Source organism: Gossypium raimondii, chromosome 5 (genome assembly GCF_025698545.1).
Source record: "Gossypium raimondii isolate GPD5lz chromosome 5, ASM2569854v1, whole genome shotgun sequence".
Lineage (NCBI taxonomy): Eukaryota > Viridiplantae > Streptophyta > Magnoliopsida > Malvales > Malvaceae > Gossypium > Gossypium raimondii.
The window spans coordinates 9,951,670-9,975,815 of NC_068569.1; the positions used below are offsets into that span (position 1 = coordinate 9,951,670).

General features: G+C 34.0%; 4 protein-coding genes across 4 annotated transcripts; all 4 read left to right on the forward strand.

The window, feature by feature from the left end:
• The first annotated feature begins 409 nt into the window (after positions 1-409).
• Positions 410-1,662, forward strand: LOC105767577 (cucumber peeling cupredoxin). Its single transcript, XM_012587144.2, has 2 exons — positions 410-596; positions 1,189-1,662. Exons 1-2 carry the CDS (start codon positions 410-412, stop codon positions 1,602-1,604), a joined length of 603 nt encoding a protein of 200 aa, XP_012442598.1. The 3' UTR covers positions 1,605-1,662.
• A 7,346-nt stretch (positions 1,663-9,008) lies between these two features.
• LOC128041359 (uncharacterized) lies at positions 9,009-14,483 on the forward strand. The gene is made up of 4 exons (XM_052631656.1): positions 9,009-9,104; positions 9,237-9,322; positions 12,732-14,080; positions 14,439-14,483. The coding sequence occupies exons 2-4, from the start codon at positions 9,310-9,312 to the stop codon at positions 14,481-14,483; spliced, it is 1,407 nt and encodes a 468-aa protein (XP_052487616.1). The 5' UTR covers positions 9,009-9,104; positions 9,237-9,309.
• LOC105771050 (uncharacterized) lies at positions 14,208-15,774 on the forward strand. The gene is made up of 3 exons (XM_012592457.2): positions 14,208-14,303; positions 14,439-14,524; positions 15,113-15,774. Exons 2-3 carry the CDS (start codon positions 14,512-14,514, stop codon positions 15,772-15,774), a joined length of 675 nt encoding a protein of 224 aa, XP_012447911.2. The 5' UTR covers positions 14,208-14,303; positions 14,439-14,511.
• A 55-nt stretch (positions 15,775-15,829) lies between these two features.
• On the forward strand, positions 15,830-17,209 carry LOC128041360 (uncharacterized). Its single transcript, XM_052631657.1, has one exon. The coding sequence runs from the start codon at positions 15,830-15,832 to the stop codon at positions 17,207-17,209; it is 1,380 nt and encodes a 459-aa protein (XP_052487617.1).
• The last annotated feature ends 6,937 nt before the right edge of the window (positions 17,210-24,146 follow it).

Below are 24,146 nucleotides of genomic sequence, written 5' to 3' on the forward strand. Positions count from 1 at the left end.
TTCCTATAGGGAAAGTTAAGCGAAAATTTTGTGAAGTTAAGGTCAAGCTGCTTTGAATAATAAGGTAAGTTTTAGGTAGCCCAAGAATAAATAAGGGCTGACTAATCTTTGTTATTCAAAGCAGCTTGACCTTAACTTCACAAAATTTTCGCTTAGCTTGTTATTCAAATTTTCTACGTCGGGTATACCGGGAGGGAGAGGGACTCACCCCTCACACATGCACTAAGTAGACCGGCGTTCATGCTTTTCGTCTACGTTGGTGCCCACAACCACCCGTTTCTTCTTCTTCTTTGTCCTGCCGGTGTCTATGCTCACTTTTTATATATATAGGCTTAAACATGGTTCATCTCACCACTTTTATAATTATATATACAGTTCAATTAAATAGTAAATTAAGAGAGCTGGTTTAATGGCGAGGTTCATCATGTGCATTTTATTTTTCGTAATCATCAACGCGGTGGCTTTAATGCAATTCACGGCGGCTCAAACGGTGCATGTTGTGGGGGATGACTTGGGATGGACCATTCCGCAGAACGGTGCCACCGCATACAGCAATTGGGCGGCTAGTAAGAGGTTCTTGATTGGAGATATCTTAGGTAATTAACAAAGCTCTCATCTTATTATCTCTCTCCATTTTAAGTAATTTCCAATAAAAATTGTTAATGATGTTTTTGTTGGCTTTAAAGATGTGTATTTTTGACACAATATTAACTTTAGGATAAACTACAAAAATAGTCACTTTTGTTTGCCTCAGATTACATATTAGACACTTATGTTTGAAATGTTATGTTGTAGTAACTTACACTATTGTTTTGTTACAAAGTGGTCACTCTACCATTAAGCTTTGTTAACTCCCTAACAGTGATCCTACGTGGCAGTCCAAATGGGTTTTAAATGCCAACTTGGATGTCCTACGCGGTAATCCAAATTAAATTTATTTAATTAAAAACCTATTTTTATCCTAGCAACTAGACATCCAAGTTGGCATTTAAAACCCATTTAGACTGCCACGTAGGACTGCCGTTAGGGACGTAACGGAGTTTAACGGTAGAATGACCACTTCGTAACAACACAATAACATAAGTGACTAAAACGTAACATTTCAAATATAAGTGACTAATATATAATTTAAGGCAAACAAAAGTGACCATTTTTGTAGTTTACCCTTAACTTTATGTATGTCTAAAGTGTTCAACTTCACAACAAATGAGCATGATGTACTACAAGTCCCCAAGGCATCTTTCGACGAGTGCAGCGACGACAACCCTATCGGAAACATGCTCATCAACGGTCCAGCCAACGTTACCCTCAACACCACTGGCGAACAATATTACATTTGCACAATTGCGAGGCACTGTGAACTCGGTCAAAGATTAGCCATTACCGTCTCCGCCACTTCCAGCTCTCCTTTGCCTGCACCTTCACCTACTACTCCTACAACCCCTTCTCCTACTTCCAATGATTGTACACCGGCTCCTACATCCGGTCCAACAGCTGGCTCGATACCTGCTCCCAATGCCACTCCTAATTCTTCATCTTCATCATCTGTCCTTGCCACTCTGTTGCTGTCCATATTCCCCATTTTCATGGGTTTAATTTTCTGATCTATATTGAGGATCGAGGATACCAATCTTCTTATACTTCATGATTAATTATTTGTTCCTTCCACGATATGGTTTTCCTTTCTGCTTTTTTTTTTTCTATTGAGGTACCATCGAATAAAGTTGCAATTTCATATGAAAATTTTGTACTTTAAGATATATTACCGTGTTAGAAGTATGGGGAATAAAAATTCTTATTTTTCCTTAAAAGAAATCATGTGTATGATGAATAAATTGAGTTCTCAAAAGTATTAACAGCCATGGCTTATTCTAGAGCAAAACTTGATTTGCTCTCGGTATTAAAAGTCGGATTATATTATATTTTTTATTTGAAAATAAATAAATTAATCTCTTTATGTTATATTAAAGAATAATTTGTTCATTATATTAAAAATTTTATCCATTACTACCAGTGATGACATTTTATATAGTAAATATCTTCACTATCTATTATTATGGTGATTAGTTGGCTTAGTTATAAATTGTGTTAGTTACAAATTACAATTCAAAATAGAGTGTTAGGAATCAACAATACAAAATACAAAAAAAATGTATTAGGAGTCCTTTAAAATGTTTAATAATTTAAAATTTATTAGTAACTTAATAAAATACCATTTTTACTAAGGGTAAATTACACTAACAGTCACTCAACTTTGGGGTAGTTGACAAAATAGTCACATTGGTTTTATTTCAGTCACTCAACTTTGAAAAAGCGACAAAACAGTTCTTTTTGCTATTTTCTGTCACAGACGTCACAACAAAGTGACATGGCAGATGACGGCATGCTTGGTGTCAAAAAACCCTCCAGCCGGCCGGTTACCACCAATTTAATAGCCCTATCAGCACCAATTTAGGGTTTAAAAAGAGAAAAAGAAAAAAAGAAGGATAAGAGAAAAAATGGAGATGCCTCCAGTTTTCAAATCAGCGGCAACTGTCGTTGTCGCCAATAGCTTCCCCTACGCGAGTCCTGAAACTGATCCTCCTAATTCGACCCTCTCATCGCTAAAGAAATCTTCGATGTCGCCACCACCTAACTCGATTTTCATCACTCTTTCTCTTCCTTCCTCGTCCTCATTCTCAAACTCGGTGGTTCCAAGCACTTCTCTCTTGTTGACGACCTTCTCATTCGTCTCAAATCCAATCAATATCGGGTAACCCCGACTCTCTTTTCTTACCTCATCAAAATCTACGTCGAAGCTGATTTACCCAAGAAAGCTCTCAATGAACTTGACATAATATATTAACTCCATCAATTGTATATATTAATAATGTTGTTGATTGATATAATGTTACAAATTAACTTGACATATGTAAAGCCCATATTTCACCCAGGCCCGAAATAAAACCAAAACATAAACAGTCAAAAAATAATAGCAGTCCATGTACAACTGGCCAAAATAGCCCAAATTTTAAAACCCTAAACGGCCTTCACCCATGTTGCACCAAAATGGCAAAGCTTTCTACCAATTGACTCCACAGACCTGCAAGCAACATGAAAAAGAAATAGAAGCAGCGTAAAAGAGAAGAAACAGTGAAAAAATAAAAAAAAAGCATTGGTGTTTCGGCTTTATAATTCAGAAACCAAACGATGTAAAGGGGGGAGGATATTGTATGAAAATATTCGAAAAATAAAAAACAAAAACTTTGAGGTGATTACTGTTTTTTTTATCTGTTGCCTTGTTTATTTTGATATTTTTTATTTCTAAGTATAGAAGAATAAAAGAAAGGAAAGGGGGTTTACCTGCACCGCGCCGGAGAAGGAGAAGCCGAATAGTTTCCCTTCGGTTCTAGGGTTCGTGGCCACTTTTCAAAGGATTCAACCTTGAATTTGGGTTATAGGGGTGACGAGCTTTAAGCGGGGCTAAGAAAGGCCCGATTTTGCACCTCCATCCGCCGCTTGCGGCGGAGCTACTGCCGAGGTGCGCCGGAGCTCGAGAGAGAGAGCTTTCTTTCTGTTTTTTTTTCTGAAAATAAAGGATAAAATGTTTTTTTGTTGATTTTTTTGTATTTATAAGGTGTAAAAAATGACGTCGTTTTGGACCTTAGCATCAGTGGCCAAAACGGCGCCGTTTAGCATAAAACCCAAGGCCGACCCGAGTTCGACCCGACCCGGAGATCAAATCCGCGTGTTTCCATACTAATGAGATATTTTCTTGGCGAGTCCTTCTGGTTCTCTCATGGTTTCGATTCTGTCCTTTTTTTATTTTTCTATTTTACCACATAATTTTAGTTCTCTTTCAATTTAGTCCTTCGTACGCTGCCCCCCAGCGTAAGACGCGTGTGCAGGTTTGGGTTTTATTGCCTATTTGGACCCCGTCAGTTGTCACGCATATCATTTTGGTCCTTTTTCTCTTATTTGTTACTGATTTACCCTAAAAACTTTGTCTGGTTTCATTTTAGTCCTCCGTTTGTTATTTTAATTATTCTATTACTAAATTAATTATTTTAATACTGTCATTATTATATAATATGTAATACCTCAAACCCGACCTAAACATTAGGGCCAAATCTGGTGATGTCATATTGTAACACCTCTTACCCGTATTCAACGCTGGAATAGGGTATGAGGCATTACTAGAATAAATACACTTATATACATATTAAACCGAGTTATAAAATTTCATCCAAATTAAAAACTTTCAAATTATTATCTTCGAGTCGCTAATTAGGGTATACGAGTCCCAATACATACCCATTCATATGCTCAATATATTCGTTAAATCGATCCAATATTGAAGAATCCACTTTATGTCAGAATCAATATTAATAACAATCATAAATCTTTTCATGTTAATTTCATATATCACTTACCGAACTTCGAATGTTAATTTACAAATATGTAATTCAACGACACATTCGATATACACAATGTTTAATTGATGAAATCATTTAATTGAGCTAAATTTCATGTTCATTCCAAATTTTCTTCTAAATCCATAAATGCTTCCACTTACTATTTACCTAATCAATTTCTCGAACCAAGCTATCACACAACAATAATACATCACCTGTGCTTCATTAATTCAATATTCAATTCTTATCACCATTAAATCCATGTCATTCGAATACTTAAAGTTTATTCAAGCATATATTATTATGTTTCATATACCAAGCATATGTCAAAATTACGAATACACAATCAATTCATTTGTCATTTATTTGACTAGCAAATTAACCTCAAAATTTATAACATTCCATTACTTAAGATATGCCATAAAACACTCATTTAACATAAACTAGCACCATGGCCGAATTTTCATTATGCTATTTATTACTCTTTTTCTGAATCACATAGCAAAATATTACAAATATGTATATATTTGAATACTATAATTATGCATCAACTTACCAACATGAGTTAATTCATGAGTCACTCATGACATCACTTCATGCCAAATATACCACACACATATGCTATGAAACTTTATTTTCTCTCATGAGCTTACCATGACCAATAATGCACCAATATAAACATCACTCCTATTTCAACGTTTATTGATTATAATCAGGCATATAACCAATTATACACAATTCATTCATATACTTTATTGTCTCCTCCTCCTCTCCATCCCACATCCTTTATGTATATAACATGCTCAAATAACATTATACATAATTTCACTATTCACTTATATTTAAATTCAAAGCTGTCTATTTGAGTCAGAGTCACTAAATCATTTTTATCTGGAGTTAGAGAGCTTCAAATTAAGATCTGTTAATTTTCCCCAAAACTAGAATCACATATATTCTCACCATAAAATTTTCAGAATTTTTTACTTGGCCAATCAGTACAGTTTATTCTTTAAAGTCACCACTTTTTCACTACTCAACATCTCTGACCTCTCTTCACTAAAAATCAATTATCTCATTGTACAGAATTCAGATGATATTTCCGTTTCTTTCCTTTAAAAATAGACTCATTAAGGATTCTAAGCATATAAACTATAACTCATAATTATTTTTTTACAATTTTTAATTATTTCCCAAAGTCAGAACAGGGGATTCTGAAATCAAATATCTCAAAATATATAACTTTTTTGCTTGCTCTGTTTATTTTATGTAAAAATAGACTCATTAAGATTTCATTTCATATCTTATTCACTCTCTAATTCAATTTTCACCAATTTTGGTGATTTTTCAAAGTCACACAACTGTTGCTGTCTAAACTGTTTTGTTGTAAAATGTATTCTTTCATAATTTCAGTTTTTCACTAGCTCAATTCCATTGAATTTTTTTTTCACATCTCATTCCAATAGTTCATTTCAATTCATATACAATTCATTCAATTTATCACTATATTCAAAGCAATCTAATTTCTCATTTCCAATTTCAAGTCAATCTTCAATTCAATTCCACATATATATTCATCACTCAATTACACTTAGTCAATTTCCCGATGAACACTTCGGAATAATAACAGATACACGGTGGAATCAACACATAGCAGCCACCTTATAATAAATGATACCCGGTTCACATAGTAGCCTGCACATAGTACTACACACGTGATCGAAGTTATTCGGTACGCATAGTAGCCTGCACATAGTACTACACATGCGACCTATCATTCCAGTACACGTAGTAGCCTGCACATAGTACTACACACGTGACCTAGCAACTTCACTCGTATCTCTTTCATTTCAAAGGTTCAACCAGGAATTTTTACTTTTTCTCACTTTTTTTTTTACCAATCAATGTCAATTTCTCGTCTTTCTCGATTTATAATTACACATTTAGCTTATATAACATTCACATTATTCAATCCAGTTCAAAAATAACATTTTTGCAAAATCACATTTTTGCAAAATTATATTTTTGCCCCTAAAGTTTCACGAAATTACAATTTTGCCCCTAGGTTCGGAAATTAAACTTTATTCCTTTTTCTTATGTTTTACAACACGCTGAACATTTTTACCTTCTATAGAAACATCAAATTCTTGCTCTAACATGCACTTATGAACAATAATATTTTTTTACTGATTATGCCGTTTCACTTGTTTTCACTGAAAATCGCTTAGCAAAAATTGTTTAGCACAATTTCAAGCTTCATATTCTACCATAAAACATCAAAATAAACACATTTCACCTATGAGTATTTTTCCAAATATAAACCCTAGGTTAAATTATTACTAGAATAAGCTAAATTAAGCTATCGAGACTTCAAAAACGTAAAAAAAATTAAAAACGGGGCTTAGAATCACTTAGTATGGAGATTAGAAGCTTGAAAACCCTAACCATGGCTTCCCCCTTGCTATTTTAGTTCATCATGGAGAAGATGGACAAATTTTTGGCCATTTTGGCCTTTTTAATTCTTTTAATTACTAAATGACCAAAATGCCCCCAACTTAAAAATATCCTATTTCACTTATCTCTTATCCATTTTTGTCCAACAAGTGAACTAATCGTCTAATTGCCATTTAAGGACCTCCATTTTAAAATTTCATAACAATTGGACACTTCTAACATGTAGAACTTAACTTTTGCACTTTTTACAATTTAGTTCTTTTAGCTAAATTGAGTGCCCAAACGTCGAAATTTTTGAACGAAATTTTTACGAAATCATTCTGTGAAATTTAGACCATAAAAATATAATAAAAAATAATTTTTCCTTATCAAATTTGTGGTCCCGAAACCATTGTTCCAACTAGGCCTAAAATCGAGCTGTTACATAATATCAATAAATATTATATTATTATTACTATTATTACCAAGTACTTATGTACACCTTTTAATTCCAACTTTTATAACATGTATATATATATATATATATATATATATATCTTTTATAATATATATAAATACATGCACATATTTTACAATTCGTACATACACACATATACATCCTTTATGTTTTTACATGTATAAATACGTTTTTATAATATATATACATATACTTGCTCATATTATGTCATTAATCTGTCCTTTTTATTCATTTATTTTTATTATTGTTGCTCGTATTATTTTTATACTATCGCATTCATTATTTCTTTGTACGCGTATTAATATCGAGTTTTATTTCTACTATTTCATGTTAGATTAATTTTATTCAATGCATAAATTATGATTTTTGAATAAGCAAAGCCTCGTGTTTAGATTCGAGAAGGTCGTACCCTAACTTACTGGGTTTCAATTTTCACAATAAATCTAAATACACGAATCTTTTCAAATTCAAGTTTTAAACGATCTCGGGAATTAAGAAAAGATCGTGTCCTAACTTACCAGGCATGATCCCTTTTTTAAGTCCGAGATAATTAAATATCTTTTAAATAAGTAAATTTTTGGCATTCATTCGGGCATCGGGAATTCAAGACATTGTGTCCTAACTTACTAGATATAATTCTCTTTCTTGATTAATGTGAAATATGCCCTTTTTTTCTAAAATTTTCAACATTTCAATAAAGGATCGTATTTTAAACCTCTTTAAAGTTTTCAATCTTCGACACTAAGACATTAATTAATCAATTAGGTACCAATTTTGGGCGTTACGAGGGTGCTAATCCTTCCTCGTACGTAACCGACTCCCGAACCTGTTTTTCTGAATTTCGTAGACCAAAATTGTTGTTTTAATAAAATCAAATATTTTATTAAAAAAATCACTTTTCAAGGTGACCCGATCACACCTCATCAAAAAGGATTGGTGGCGACTACCATATTCGTTTTCATTTTCAAATCCAAGTCGACCCCGTTTTCACAAATAAATGGTGTCAACAACATAAACTTAGGATTGGCGACACCATCATAATAAATAATAATATTCATTTAGTATTCTTAATATGATGTATTCATGTATTAAAATTTAATTTAATTAATTTTTTATTTTAATATCGCATATATTTCGCGTATTATTATTAAATATAATTTCAACCTATATTTTTTATTTTTAAATAAAAATTATATAAGAAATAGGTGGTTTAGCATATATAAGATTGCTTGAGGGAGTTTGTTGTAAGAATATAAGATTGCTTAAACTTTGGAACCGTTTGCATGTCTACGATTCAATTTCCTTTACGCTAGTAGAAAGTATCCAACACTTTGCATCAATTCATTGCTTATGGGCCGATCCAAGTTTATTTACCATTATTTTCTCTTCTGCACCCATAGATTAATAAAGTGACAAAATTCGATCCTTTTCCTTTTTATATTTCTTCTTCCATTCCTTGCCCAATTGGGAAATTGGCTATTATTTTGTCCTCTAATAAACATGTAAGAGTTGACTACTAACAACAACAACATTATTATTAATTTTGCATGAAAAGGTTGACAGATTGTGAGAGGTGGTGGGTAAATTCTTTACTTCATTGCATTCACAAATCTTATAACACATGTATCACGAACATCGATTATAGAATCCCTTTTCTCAGTTATAAATACATTTATTGAAACCTCAAAGCAAGTCATACTGTCTATGGGGTGGGGATGTTGAGCCATGCATTCCTTCGCATTTGAGGTTTCAGAGACAGTAGGGTTTATAGGTCTGTAGCCCCAAAGTTTGTGACTAATTAAGTAAGCTTATGAAATCTTCCCCAATATATTGCTTATTGTTAGGAAAAAAAAGGGTAGAGGTTCTGTCAAAACAGCTCAAGTTAGAAATGCTATAAATTGCATTAATTTAATCACATTGAAATGCGGTTGCAGGCAAGGTCTCCAAGGGCTCAAGCATCACACACATCTTTGGTGTAAATTTGTTGCATAACTAGCACCGCCCAGAATGATAGTTACAAGTAAGTGCATGCAACTGGAATTATATGTATCACAGCACCATTTATTCATTTTATTTGTTTATATTTGTTCGGCTCCTTGAATAGTTTTAGTCTTCCGCACGAGTGTGTCCATTTGAATGAATTAATTTCAATTTTAAACCAATTAAAATCCGAATTCTATTTATTGAAGATTATGATTTTGAATAGCATGAATCCTATTACATTTTGCGTTAAAAACCTAATTGAAACACAATATAAGCACATTAACACTTCCAAATAAATAAAATAATTGAATCTAGAGATAATAGTTTGTGGTACAAATATTTTTTTGATAAAACAGCATATGAGATAAATTTGTAATTCTCATTTTTAAAAGAAATTTCAATTTCTAGATTTGTATTACATAATGAATTCATGAAATCCAAATACAATGTTTCTTTGCTTTGAAATTCAATCACAAATTTGGATTTGTGAATCCAAATCCAATCTGAGCTCGAAGCAAACTCTATTCGTCAAAAAATCAAATTTATTACTTGAAAAGTAAGCATCCAAGAATCCTATTCTCATTTTTTACATATAATTAAATCCCAAATCTTTTGTTTAATTCCAGTTGCAAGCGCTCTGCTGTTCATAGAGATCAAGGATGCAGCATTTTTGAGAACGTTGTCGCAGGTGATGCTATCGCTTTGGCTGAAATGGGAGCTCCGGGCAATGGTGGTCCTCAGCCTCAGTGTTCAACTTATATTGATAAAATTTGGGAATCGGCGGAAAAACAGCGGGAGACATCTAAAGATCGTCTCCCTCCTGGTGTGGACCATGTACCTGTTTGCGGATTGGTTGGCGACGGTGGCCTTGAGTACCCTCCTTAGAAGTAGAAAGGAGCAAATAACCAGTCCTCTGGTTATATTTTGGACTCCATTTTTGCTCTTGCATCTTGGTGGCCCCGATACCATCACTGCTTACTCATTGTCGGACAATGAACTGTGGCCTCGACACTTGTTCGGGCTGTGTTTTCAGGTTGGAGTGGCACTCTATGTATATGTAAAGTTTTGGACTCTAACTGTAACAAAGCTCACCTATTTGGCCATTCCAATATTCATTGTTGGGATCATCAAGTATGGGGAGAGAGTTCGGGCTCTCTTCCAAGCCAGCAACGTTCGGTTTAGGAAATCTGTGTTTTCTACTGACAAAGCTTCGGAGCTGGAAGTTGAGCTTTCACAGGGGGCTTCAAAAAGCGATATCACACTGGAGGGCTATTTGGATACAAAACAAATTAAGGAGAAATATCGGTATCTTTATCGAGCATTTCTTTTGTTTCAGGTGTTCAGGCCCATGTTTTCGGATCTCAAGCTCAGAATTTACAATAAATTAGATTACATCTTTGAGTTGGGGGAGAATGTTGTTGCAGAAGAGGCCTTCAAAATTGTGGAGATTGAACTTGGGTTCCTCTATGATCTGCTGTATACCAAGATTCCTATAGTTATAACTCGAATCGGTGTGATTCTTCGCATTATTTCCTTGTCATTAATCACTTCCACACTGATTGCCTTCTTGCTGGTGGTTGGGAAGCATGGATACTCCAAAGTTGACATTGGCATATCCTACTTGTTAATGGTTGGCGCCATCTTTCTTGAACTTTATTCGGCCTTCCTGCATCTTAGCTCGGATTGGGGAATCCACTGGTTGACTAGTCAAAACAACAGGCTTCTTAGGGCTGCTGGTTCTAACCACACCTCATCAAAAAGGATTGGTGGCGACTACCATATTCGCTTTTCATTTTCAAATCCAAGTCGACCCGTTTTCACAAATAAATGGTGTCAACAACATAAACTTAGGATTGGCGACACCATCATAATAAATAATAATATTCATTTAGTATTCTTAATATGATGTATTCATGTATTAAAATTTAATTTAATTAATTTTTATTTTAATATCGCATATATTTCAGATTATTATTAAATATAATTTCAACCTATATTTTTATTTTTAAATAAAATTATATAAGAAATAGGTGGTTTAGCATATATAAGATTGCTTGAGGGAGTTTGTTGTAAGAATATAAGATTGCTTAAACTTTGGAACCGTTTGCATGTCTACGATTCAATTTCCTTTACGCTAGTAGAAAGTATCCAACACTTTGCATCAATTCATTGCTTATGGGCCGATCCAAGTTTATTTACCATTATTTTTCTCTTCTGCACCCCATAGATTAATAAAGTGACAAAATTCGATCCTTTTCCTTTTTTATATTTCTTCTTCCATTCCTTGCCCAATTGGGAAATTGGCTATTATTTTTGTCCTCTAATAAACATGTAAGAGTTGACTACTAACAACAACAACATTATTATTAATTTTGCATGAAAAGGTTGACAGATTGTGAGAGGTGGTGGGTAAATTCTTTACTTCATTGCATTCACAAATCTTATAACACATGTATCACGAACATCGATTATAGAATCCCCTTTTTCTCAGTTATAAATACATTTATTGAAACCTCAAAGCAAGTCATACTGTCTATGGGGTGGGGATGTTGAGCCATGCATTCCTTCGCATTTGAGGTTTCAGAGACAGTAGGGTTTATAGGTCTGTAGCCCCAAAGTTTGTGACTAATTAAGTAAGCTTATGAAATCTTCCCCAATATATTGCTTATTGTTAGGAAAAAAAAAAGGGTAGAGGTTCTGTCAAAAACAGCTCAAGTTAGAAATGCTATAAATTGCATTAATTTAATCACATTGAAATGCGGTTGCAGGCAAGGTCTCCAAGGGCTCAAGCATCACACACATCTTTGGTGTAAATTTGTTGCATAACTAGCACCGCCCAGAATGATAGTTACAAGTAAGTGCATGCAACTGGAATTATATGTATCACAGCACCATTTATTCATTTTATTTGTTTATATTTGTTCGGCTCCTTGAATAGTTTTTAGTCTTCCGCACGAGTGTGTCCATTTGAATGAATTAATTTCAATTTTAAACCAATTAAAAATCCGAATTCTATTTATTGAAGATTATGATTTTGAATAGCATGAATCCTATTACATTTTGCGTTAAAAACCTAATTGAAACACAATATAAGCACATTAACACTTCCAAATAAATAAAATAATTGAATCTAGAGATAATAGTTTGTGGTACAAATATTTTTTTGATAAAACAGCATATGAGATAAATTTGTAATTCTCATTTTTAAAAGAAATTTCAATTTCTAGATTTGTATTACATAATGAATTCATGAAATCCAAATACAATGTTTCTTTGCTTTGAAATTCAATCACAAATTTGGATTTGTGAATCCAAATCCAATCTGAGCTCGAAGCAAACTCTATTCGTCAAAAAAATCAAATTTATTACTTGAAAAGTAAGCATCCAAGAATCCTATTCTCATTTTTTACATATAATTAAATCCCAAATCTTTTGTTTAATTCCAGTTGCAAGCGCTCTGCTGTTCATAGAGATCAAGGATGCAGCATTTTTGAGAACGTTGTCGCAGGTGATGCTATCGCTTTGGCTGAAATGGGAGCTCCGGGCAATGGTGGTCCTCAGCCTCAGTGTTCAACTTATATTGATAAAATTTGGGAATCGGCGGAAAAACAGCGGGAGACATCTAAAGATCGTCTCCCTCCTGGTGTGGACCATGTACCTGTTTGCGGATTGGTTGGCGACGGTGGCCTTGAGTACCCTCCTTAGAAGTAGAAAGGAGCAAATAACCAGTCCTCTGGTTATATTTTGGACTCCATTTTTGCTCTTGCATCTTGGTGGCCCCGATACCATCACTGCTTACTCATTGTCGGACAATGAACTGTGGCCTCGACACTTGTTCGGGCTGTGTTTTCAGGTTGGAGTGGCACTCTATGTATATGTAAAGTTTTGGACTCTAACTGTAACAAAGCTCACCTATTTGGCCATTCCAATATTCATTGTTGGGATCATCAAGTATGGGGAGAGAGTTCGGGCTCTCTTCCAAGCCAGCAACGTTCGGTTTAGGAAATCTGTGTTTTCTACTGACAAAGCTTCGGAGCTGGAAGTTGAGCTTTCACAGGGGGCTTCAAAAAGCGATATCACACTGGAGGGCTATTTGGATACAAAACAAATTAAGGAGAAATATCGGTATCTTTATCGAGCATTTCTTTTGTTTCAGGTGTTCAGGCCCATGTTTTCGGATCTCAAGCTCAGAATTTACAATAAATTAGATTACATCTTTGAGTTGGGGGAGAATGTTGTTGCAGAAGAGGCCTTCAAAATTGTGGAGATTGAACTTGGGTTCCTCTATGATCTGCTGTATACCAAGATTCCTATAGTTATAACTCGAATCGGTGTGATTCTTCGCATTATTTCCTTGTCATTAATCACTTCCACACTGATTGCCTTCTTGCTGGTGGTTGGGAAGCATGGATACTCCAAAGTTGACATTGGCATATCCTACTTGTTAATGGTTGGCGCCATCTTTCTTGAACTTTATTCGGCCTTCCTGCATCTTAGCTCGGATTGGGGAATCCACTGGTTGACTAGTCAAAACAACAGGCTTCTTAGGGCTGCTGGTTCTAACTTGGTCCATTTTAGTAAGCCCAACAAGGGAATTCGAGCTATGGCACAACACAGCCTCCTAGATTATTGCCTCCAGCCCAGGAAACTGAAGCTTGCTAAAGTTTTAAACATCTTCGACCCTGAGGACAATGCCGAGAAGTACTTACACACCAGTTGGAAAGAGGTAGATCTTGAGCTGCAAAAATTATGTACACCTTGCATGAAAAGGTTGACAGATTGTGAGAGGTGGTGGGTAAATTCTTTACTTCATTGCATTCACAAATCTTATAACACATGTATCACGAACATCGATTATAGAATCCCTTTTTCTCAGTTATAAATACATTTATTGAAACCTCAAAGCAAGTCATACTGTCTATGGGGTGGGGATGTTGAGCCATGCATTCCTTCGCATTTGAGGTTTCAGAGACAGTAGGGTTTATAGGTCTGTAGCCCCAAAGTTTGTGACTAATTAAGTAAGCTTATGAAATCTTCCCCAATATATTGCTTATTGTTAGGAAAAAAAAAAGGGTAGAGGTTCTGTCAAAAACAGCTCAAGTTAGAAATGCTATAAATTGCATTAATTTAATCACATTGAAATGCGGTTGCAGGCAAGGTCTCCAAGGGCTCAAGCATCACACACATCTTTGGTGTAAATTTGTTGCATAACTAGCACCGCCCAGAATGATAGTTACAAGTAAGTGCATGCAACTGGAATTATATGTATCACAGCACCATTTATTCATTTTATTTGTTTATATTTGTTCGGCTCCTTGAATAGTTTTAGTCTTCCGCACGAGTGTGTCCATTTGAATGAATTAATTTCAATTTTAAACCAATTAAAATCCGAATTCTATTTATTGAAGATTATGATTTTGAATAGCATGAATCCTATTACATTTTGCGTTAAAAACCTAATTGAAACACAATATAAGCACATTAACACTTCCAAATAAATAAAATAATTGAATCTAGAGATAATAGTTTGTGGTACAAATATTTTTTTGATAAAACAGCATATGAGATAAATTTGTAATTCTCATTTTAAAAGAAATTTCAATTTCTAGATTTGTATTACATAATGAATTCATGAAATCCAAATACAATGTTTCTTTGCTTTGAAATTCAATCACAAATTTGGATTTGTGAATCCAAATCCAATCTGAGCTCGAAGCAAACTCTATTCGTCAAAAAATCAAATTTATTACTTGAAAAGTAAGCATCCAAGAATCCTATTCTCATTTTTTACATATAATTAAATCCCAAATCTTTTGTTTAATTCCAGTTGCAAGCGCTCTGCTGTTCATAGAGATCAAGGATGCAGCATTTTTGAGAACGTTGTCGCAGGTGATGCTATCGCTTTGGCTGAAATGGGAGCTCCGGGCAATGGTGGTCCTCAGCCTCAGTGTTCAACTTATATTGATAAAATTTGGGAATCGGCGGAAAAACAGCGGGAGACATCTAAAGATCGTCTCCCTCCTGGTGTGGACCATGTACCTGTTTGCGGATTGGTTGGCGACGGTGGCCTTGAGTACCCTCCTTAGAAGTAGAAAGGAGCAAATAACCAGTCCTCTGGTTATATTTTGGACTCCATTTTTGCTCTTGCATCTTGGTGGCCCCGATACCATCACTGCTTACTCATTGTCGGACAATGAACTGTGGCCTCGACACTTGTTCGGGCTGTGTTTTCAGGTTGGAGTGGCACTCTATGTATATGTAAAGTTTTGGACTCTAACTGTAACAAAGCTCACCTATTTGGCCATTCCAATATTCATTGTTGGGATCATCAAGTATGGGGAGAGTTCGGCTCTCTTCCAAGCCAGCAACGTTCGGTTTAGGAAATCTGTGTTTTCTACTGACAAAGCTTCGGAGCTGGAAGTTGAGCTTTCACAGGGGCTTCAAAAGCGATATCACACTGGAGGGCTATTTGGATACAAAACAAATTAAGGAGAAATATCGGTATCTTTATCGAGCATTTCTTTTGTTTCAGGTGTTCAGGCCCATGTTTTCGGATCTCAAGCTCAGAATTTACAATAAATTAGATTACATCTTTGAGTTGGGGGAGAATGTTGTTGCAGAAGAGGCCTTCAAAATTGTGGAGATTGAACTTGGGTTCCTCTATGATCTGCTGTATACCAAGATTCCTATAGTTATAACTCGAATCGGTGTGATTCTTCGCATTATTTCCTTGTCATTAATCACTTCCACACTGATTGCCTTCTTGCTGGTGGTTGGGAAGCATGGATACTCCAAAGTTGACATTGGCATATCCTACTTGTTAATGGTTGGCGCCATCTTTCTTGAACTTTATTCGGCCTTCCTGCATCTTAGCTCGGATTGGGGAATCCACTGGTTGACTAGTCAAAACAACAGGCTTCTTAGGGCTGCTGGTTCTAACTTGGTCCATTTTAGTAAGCCCAACAAGGGAATTCGAGCTATGGCACAACACAGCCTCCTAGATTATTGCCTCCAGCCCAGGAAACTGAAGCTTGCTAAAGTTTTAAACATCTTCGACCCTGAGGACAATGCCGAGAAGTACTTACACACCAGTTGGAAAGAGGTAGATCTTGAGCTGCAAAAAATTATGTACACCCATTTCAAAGAAAAACGAAGAAAATATAAAGAAAAACAGTTTGAGTACAAAGAGCTCTTAGAGTTGTTGGAAGAGAGAGGTCGCATTCCGCTTATACAAAACAATGTTGATGCTGACTTAGGTTGGAGTGTATCCGATGTGGAATTCACCCACAGCCTCCTCCTATGGCATATCGCTACTGATGTTGTTTACAACGATGATCATCACTGGTTTCGAGCCGGGAAACTTGGCCCATATTGCAGAATCAGTAAGCTCTTATCGGATTACATGATGTATCTTCTTTTTCTATGTCCTGAAATGCTGCCCGAAGGCATTGGTACCATAAGGCATCATGATACCTGCATTGAAGCTAAGAACTTCGTCCATGATAAGTCCAAATTTAAACAAGTCATCAGAGGGTTGTTTGGGATTGACATAGAATCTCGATCGTTCTTTGTTCTGATGGGAAGTTTAAAGAAGTCGGCATTCTTTGAAGGGTGCCAAATCGCCGTCCAATTGCAGACACTGTTAGGGCAATTCAGATGGGACCACGAAGATAAATGGAAACTGATAGCCGAAGTGTGGCTAGACATGCTGACTTATGTCGCGGCTCAATGTTCGTGGAAAGAACATGCGAGGCAACTCCAGCAAGGTGAGGAATTACTGACTCACGTTGCACTTCTCATGGCACATCTTGGTTTGAGTAAGAAAATTCAAATGGTGCCATTGCCCAAAAGGCTTCAGGAAGTCGAATATGAGCCTACCTTTTATTGGGACAGGCTTGACCGGTTGCCTTCCTACTTGGCTTAAATTAAATATATGTTGCTTTGGTAGTTTTTTTAATTATTTAATTTTGAAATTAGCTTTCTTATGGTTATATTTATAAAAGAATTCATGTATTTTAGATAATGTGACATAAATATTTCAAGTAAAAAATATATATTTTAAAATTTATTTAACTATAATCTTTTGGTAGAGTTTAAATTTTATTAATGTAAGACTCAATCTTTAGATATATCAATTTTAATTATTTATTTAAAATTATATAAAAGCATGAAAGGACAAAAGCATCGTAATCTAATAAGTATATATAGATTATAATAACCCATTTTAGTGAAATCGATGCAGTAGTTTGGGACCACAAATTTGAGCCCGAAAAATATTTTAATATTATTTTATGGTCTGAATTATGATAGAAATATTATATGAAAATTTCGTTAGTAAAATTTTACCGATTACATATTTAATTGATAAAGGACCAAATTGCATGAAATGCAAAAGTTGAGTTCTAGTAGCTATAAGTATCAAATAGTTATGGAATTCAAAATTTCATGTCCTTATATGGAAAATAGACCATTAAGAGGAGTTAGTAGATAAGTATGATGATTCATCCATGGAAAATTAAATAAAGAAAAGGACTAAATTGGAAAGATGAAATAATAAAAGATGATATTTTAATTAAATAAGAAATATCATCATTTTATATCATCTTTCCCAAATAGAAATCCATGGAAACCCTAGCTATGGGTATTAAGTTCTATCAAGCTTATTTTTCTCAATTAAGTATGTTTTCTTGTCCTGCTTTTAGTAATTTTATATTTCGAGATCTTAATAGCTTAATCTAGCCATCTCGGGATTTATTTGCAAAGTTATAAAAGTATTAAAGTTTTTCATGGATGAATATACATGAATTTTAAAGTTTTATGGTAGAAAAGAAAGGTTGTTGATAGAAAAACAACTTTTGTAAAGTGAATTTTGATGAAATTGTGATTTAGGGACTAAATTGTAAAGATGTAAAATTCATGGAAAAATTCTAAATTTTATGAATTACATGGGCTGCAAATGCTACATGTAAAAATTTGCTAGGCTTGGAATAATGATTAAATTGCATGAATTTCATTTTCGAGCTTAGGGATGAAATCAAAATTAATTAAAAGTACAGGGGCAAAATGGTAATTTTGCGTAAGATATGAATTGGATTGTATTGAATATGAACTGTATCAAATTGATGTTAAATTCATTCGTATAGATCCGGATAACTCAAATATGAAGATAGATCGAGAAAAAGAAAAAGTGTTGAATTAGTAGGATTTTGCGTACACGAACATTGTCGAGGTAAGTTTGTGTAACTAAATTGTGTATATTCATACGTTTGAATTGGATGTTGTATATGTGAATTGTATAATTTCCATATGTATGAAAGTGAAACATATTCGATAATACCTGATAAATAATAAGTTCGTTTGGATAAATGAGATTCGATTGATACAGGGTTCCAGAATTGGTTGTGGTCCTGCATATATTACGGACACACCATAGCTCGAAAGAGCGTCCCGTTATTAGCTCTCATGAGCATCCCGATATTTGGCCCTCTCGAGCTTCCTGTTATATGATTCTTGCAAACTTTTAGTTAATAGCTCTTCGGAGCATCCCGATTGGTTGTGATCCTGTATGTGTTATGGGCACACCGCAGCTCTTATGAGCGTCCCGTTATATGGCTCTTCGTGAGCTTCTCGATTAAAGGCTATTTGGGAGCTTTTTGATTAATGGCTCTTCGAAGCTTCCTAATATGGCTTGCTTGAACTTCCCGATACATGGCTATCCGAAGCTTCCTGATTAATGGCTCTTCGAAGCTACCCGTTATTGGCTCACATGAGCTTCCCGAATATGGCTCTTATGAGCTTCTTGTTATACAGCCCGGATAAGCTTCCGGTTACATGGCTCACACAAGCTTCCTGTTATATGGCTCGAGAGAGAACTTTTCGATTATATGCTCAAATAAGCACCCCCGAATATGAATTGACGGATTTCAGATTTGTACACTTCATGTGTATTACCCTTGTATCCATCGATATATTAAAGGATTCAACAGGTAAAGTTCAAATATGAGATGATATGAATTCAAGATGAATTACTATGAGAAATTCTTAAAATACAAAGATATGATATGTACATGTTCATGAATACTTGTGGTGATAAATACATGTATGTGGAAATTGAATATTTATGAGCTCATACATGTTTCTTGATATTCAAGTGAATTACATGACTAACATGCTTGAAGAGGATATGTGTTTAGGAAAATGACCAAATTGGCTTGAGCATGTTTATTTGCTTACCTTAAATGTGAATTAAATGGTAATGTAACACCCCTTACCCGTATTCGACACCAAAATAGGGTACGAGGCATTACCGGAGTTTACTAATTAATTTTCAGACATTTCATTTTTATCTAGCATTCATATTTATAACCCATCAAAATCAAAACATTAATGAGCTAATGTTAACCAAATTAACTTGTACATGCCATTATAACCAGAATCAAATCATCCAAAATTACCAGTAGAATCAATGGGTAATGTGATATATCTCCAACAAGCTTCCAATCCAATCGAGCTTCCGATAATTATTTCAAAACATCTAATAATTATACATGTTACCAATAATAATTCAATTCCAATAATAAAAAACAAATATATATAATATTCATCACCAAATAGCATTCAATTCAATTAAAATTTATACAAAATATAGTTCATATGAATTTAACAAGCTAAATTGCGTAAATACCAAAATTCGTGAATATTTTGAAAAATTTCTATTTTTTCTCAATTTCCACCCAATTATGATCTAAATTAATATTTCATTCAATATACTAATTTAAATAATAAAAGAATTCATTTCATGCAATTTGGTCACTTTTTGACATTTTACAAATTTACCCTTAAATTTTCATATTTGTTCAATTTAGTCCTTCAAACATATAAATTGGTCATTTTAATGAAAGCTCATGCTAGTTGAATAATCATATATTTTCCTCCTCCTCCTCTCCATTCCACATCCTTAATATATATAACATGCTTATATGTAACATTATCTACAATTTCACATTTATTTATATTCATTCAAAGCTGTCCACTTGAGTCATAGTCACTAAATTATTTATATCTTGAGCTACAGAACTCCAAATTAAAATCCGTTAATTTTATCTGAAATTAGACTCACATATTTTCTTACCATAAAATTTTCAGAATTTTTGGTTTGGCTAATAAGTACAGTTTATTCTTTAAAGTCATCCCTGTTCTGCTTATCTGACAGTTCCGACCCTTCTTTATTAAAAATTAATTATCTCCTCGTACAGAATTAGAATGATGTTACCGTTTATTTCTATTGAAAATAGACTTATTAATGATTTAAACATATAAATTTAACCTCTAATAATTTTTCTCCAATTTTGATGATTTTCCAAAGTCAGTACAGGGGAACCCGAAATCATTCTGACATTGTCTCACAAAATCTATCATATCTCATAATTTACAATTCCATTGCTTACACATTTTCTTCTATCAGAAACTAGACTTAATAATATTTAATTCCATATTTTTTCCATACTCTAATTCGATTTCCACAATTTATGGTGATTTTTCAAAGTTAACCTACTGTTGCTGTCCAAAACTGTTTTAGTTCAAAATGTTGATTACTAGGTGTATAACTCTCTTTCTCTATAATATTTTCCATCACTTTCACTTATTTCTCTTCACTAATATATCAAGAACATAAGACCTTATATAAGAAAACTCTACTATAACATTATTTCCATGCTTTTTCAATAACATCAAACTTAAAAATATATTGAAATCTTGATGTTCTTACTTTGTGCTATTGATTTCAATCTTTAACTTGATTTTATCTCTCCCCCAGCTTCTATTTCTTGAATCTAACTTGCTATTCTAGCTCCCCATAGTCTCCTTACCAATTTTCTCTCTTGGTGGCTATGGAAATTTCTTTGATTTCTAAGTGAAAATGGTGAATTTTTGGTAAAAAGGACCAAATTGTAAAGAAAGAAAACTTTCTTTCTTTCTTCTTCTTCTTACGTTGGGTTTCATGGAGAAGAGATGATTTCTCATCATCTTTTCTTCCTTTTATATTAATCATTTATTAATAAAATAATACTAAAAATCTTAATAAAATAATAATTAAATAACATTTATCTAATTAATTAATTAAAAATATCACCAACATCATCATTACCTTCTAGAATTCTCTCTCCTTCTAATTGACCATTTTGCCCTTCATAATCTTTTGAAATTCCATCCTTGAGTCATCACTTAATTTGGTAAAATTGTAATTTAGTCCCTCAAAATTCTTCACCTTTTCAATTTGGTCCTAATTCATCCATTTTCCTTAGTTTCTAGATTATTCCACCCTTAAAATATTTACACTATTGGTCCTTCAACTTTTCATATTTACACTTTAACCCCTCAAGTTTTGAGTATTTACTCTTGGGTAACAAAACTTTTCTCACTTTTGCAATTTAATCCTTTCTTGAATGAATATGTCATAGTATACTTCCCAATGTTGACATAAATCAATTACCCTTTTTATCACTTTATTTCCTTATTTTTCCATATCAAGGATATTATCTTACTTTCTCACTGTAGAAATTTTCGGGATATTACAATTTCATAGCTAGTTAACCCTTCTAGCTTCTAGAATTCAAATTCTACATTTTATACAAATAGGTTCTTTCCTTAATTAGTCACTAAATAGATAAAATTTTCATATCAGTATTTTCATTCAACCTTCCTATCATAATGCAACCCATATCATATTTTTAAATTAAATTTTCCTCGTCGGATTTGTGGTCCCGAAACCACTATTCCAACTAGACCCAAAATCGGGCTGTTACAGGTAAGTTAATTTCCTGTTATACGAACTTACTAAGCATTAATTGCTTACTCTGTTTATTTCTTCTGTTTTATAGTAGCTTGGAAGCTGGTCGGAGACACATCACACTATCCATCGGCTCACTTTGGTATAAATAGTAAATTAATTTTGGTTATAATGGCATGTATAGGTTTAAATAGCCAATGTTGACATATAAATGTTTTGGTTGTAATTAGCCATTTGAAATGGCTTGTGATGAATGTGTTTGAATGTGTATATATGAGATAATTTCATGTTTGATATGAGTGCTTAGTATGGTTAATTGATAGTAAACATCATAAGTATGTTTATATGCATTTTTGGTCAAATAGGTAAGTTTGGATATATGGATTTATGAAGTGATATTTCATGCATAAGACTTTATTTTGGTTTGGTTTAAATGTCTTGGATTGGCTTATAAATGTGTTAAAGAGTTTATGTAGGTGGAAGGCAAATTGGGTGAGGAATAAGGCTTGGAAATGGCCTTATTTTGTCCACACGAGCAGAGACACGGGCGTGTGTCTCAGCCGTGTGTGACACACGGCCTAACACATGGGCGTGTGTTTCGGCCGTGTGTCCCCTGCATCTTTAAAATTCAAAACAGAATGCTCAGGATTTTTCACATGGCTTGGCACAGGGGCGTGTGACCCCTGCACCTACACACGACTTAGCACACGAGCGTGTGACTTAACCTTGTGACCTAAGTCAAAGAGTTACACGGGGTACGGACACGGGCTGGGACACGGCCGTGTGCCCTATTTCAAATGCTCACACGGCCTAAGACACGAGCATGTCTCTTGGCTCACACAGCCTGACCACACGGGCGTGTGTCCCGTGTACTTTGAAAAAATTTAAATTTTGTGAAAAATTCTCTGAGTACCCGGTTTAGTGCTGACCTGTTTCTAATGTATAATTTGGGCCTTGAGAGCTTAAATGAGGGACAATATGATTGTATATGATTGATTTCTGATGTGATTCACGAATGATATTAAATGTCTGTATCTGATCAAATTCTGGTAATGCTTCGTAACCCTGTTCCGCGACGAATATGGGTTAGGGGTGTTACATAGATTAATATTAGTTATAATTTTAGAAAAGGGTAAATAAATCTTTTCTGAGTTGAGGTGATACTTGGTTAACTTGTGAAACGAATTCAATTATAAGCTTTGCAATAAGTAAAAGACTAATATTAGTTATCATTTTAGAAAAAGTAAATAAATCTTTTTTTTCAATTGAATTGATACTCGATTAACTCATGATACCATTTTAATCAAAAGTTCTACGAGAAGTAAAAAAAAAAAGAATAAAAGGAAAGATAGCTCCTTATTAGATAATATTAACATGAGGATCCCATTTAATTCCAATAACCTAAAAGTTTCTAGTAATTTTGAACATGTGCATCAAAGCTAAGAATTCTTTTTTCAAATTATAATTTATTTTTATTTTTTTTTCACCGTGTATAATTATATTATTATACTTATATATAATTAAATTTGTTAAAGAATTAAATTACTTGTTGAAGCTCGAAAACTCATCTTAAATTTGAAAAAATATTTTGAACACTCCTGGCAACATCTCTTACTTTAGGCGTGCTCACTAATTGTACACCATCTCCAACAGCAGGCTCGATGCCTCCGGGACCGATAACTAGTCCTAATGGCACTCCGAGTTGATCTTTCTAATTTGTTGCCGTCCATGTTTGCTGTTGACATTGGTTTAACTTTTTAATCTATTGTGGCGTGAGAGAGGATGCACCATTCTTTTTATAGTTCACAGTAATTCATATTACATTTTCTTTTCTCGAATGGGTTATCATTTGAATAAAGTTGTAATTTTATTTTGAAATTTCTGTATTAGTAAATTTTATGCTTTGATATAGGTGGAACAATCTGGCATTTTGTGTACCTTCTATTATATATAGAAAGTTTCGATTTAAGATTATATGGATGTCTTTGTTGAAAGACCCCTTAAATTAAGTGTCAATGATGCGTTGCAAAGCATAATGGTTCAAATCTAGCTATTCTCTGGCCCTCTAGGCAAC

What these genes read in the sequence shown, in the direction of transcription:
- LOC105767577 (XM_012587144.2), top strand. Translation starts at nt 410, where the DNA reads ATGGCGAGGTTCATCATGTGCATTTTATTTTTCGTAATCATCAACGCG. An exon ending in CTTGATTGGAGATATCTTAG is followed by an intron (nt 597 to 1,188) that starts GTAATTAACAAA and finishes GTATGTCTAAAG; the next exon opens with TGTTCAACTTCACAACAAAT.
- LOC128041360 (XM_052631657.1), top strand. Translation starts at nt 15,830, where the DNA reads ATGTTTTCGGATCTCAAGCTCAGAATTTACAATAAATTAGATTACATC.
- LOC128041359 (XM_052631656.1), top strand. An exon ending in CAGATTGTGAGAGGTGGTGG is followed by an intron (nt 14,081 to 14,438) that starts GTAAATTCTTTA and finishes ATGCGGTTGCAG; the next exon opens with GCAAGGTCTCCAAGGGCTCA.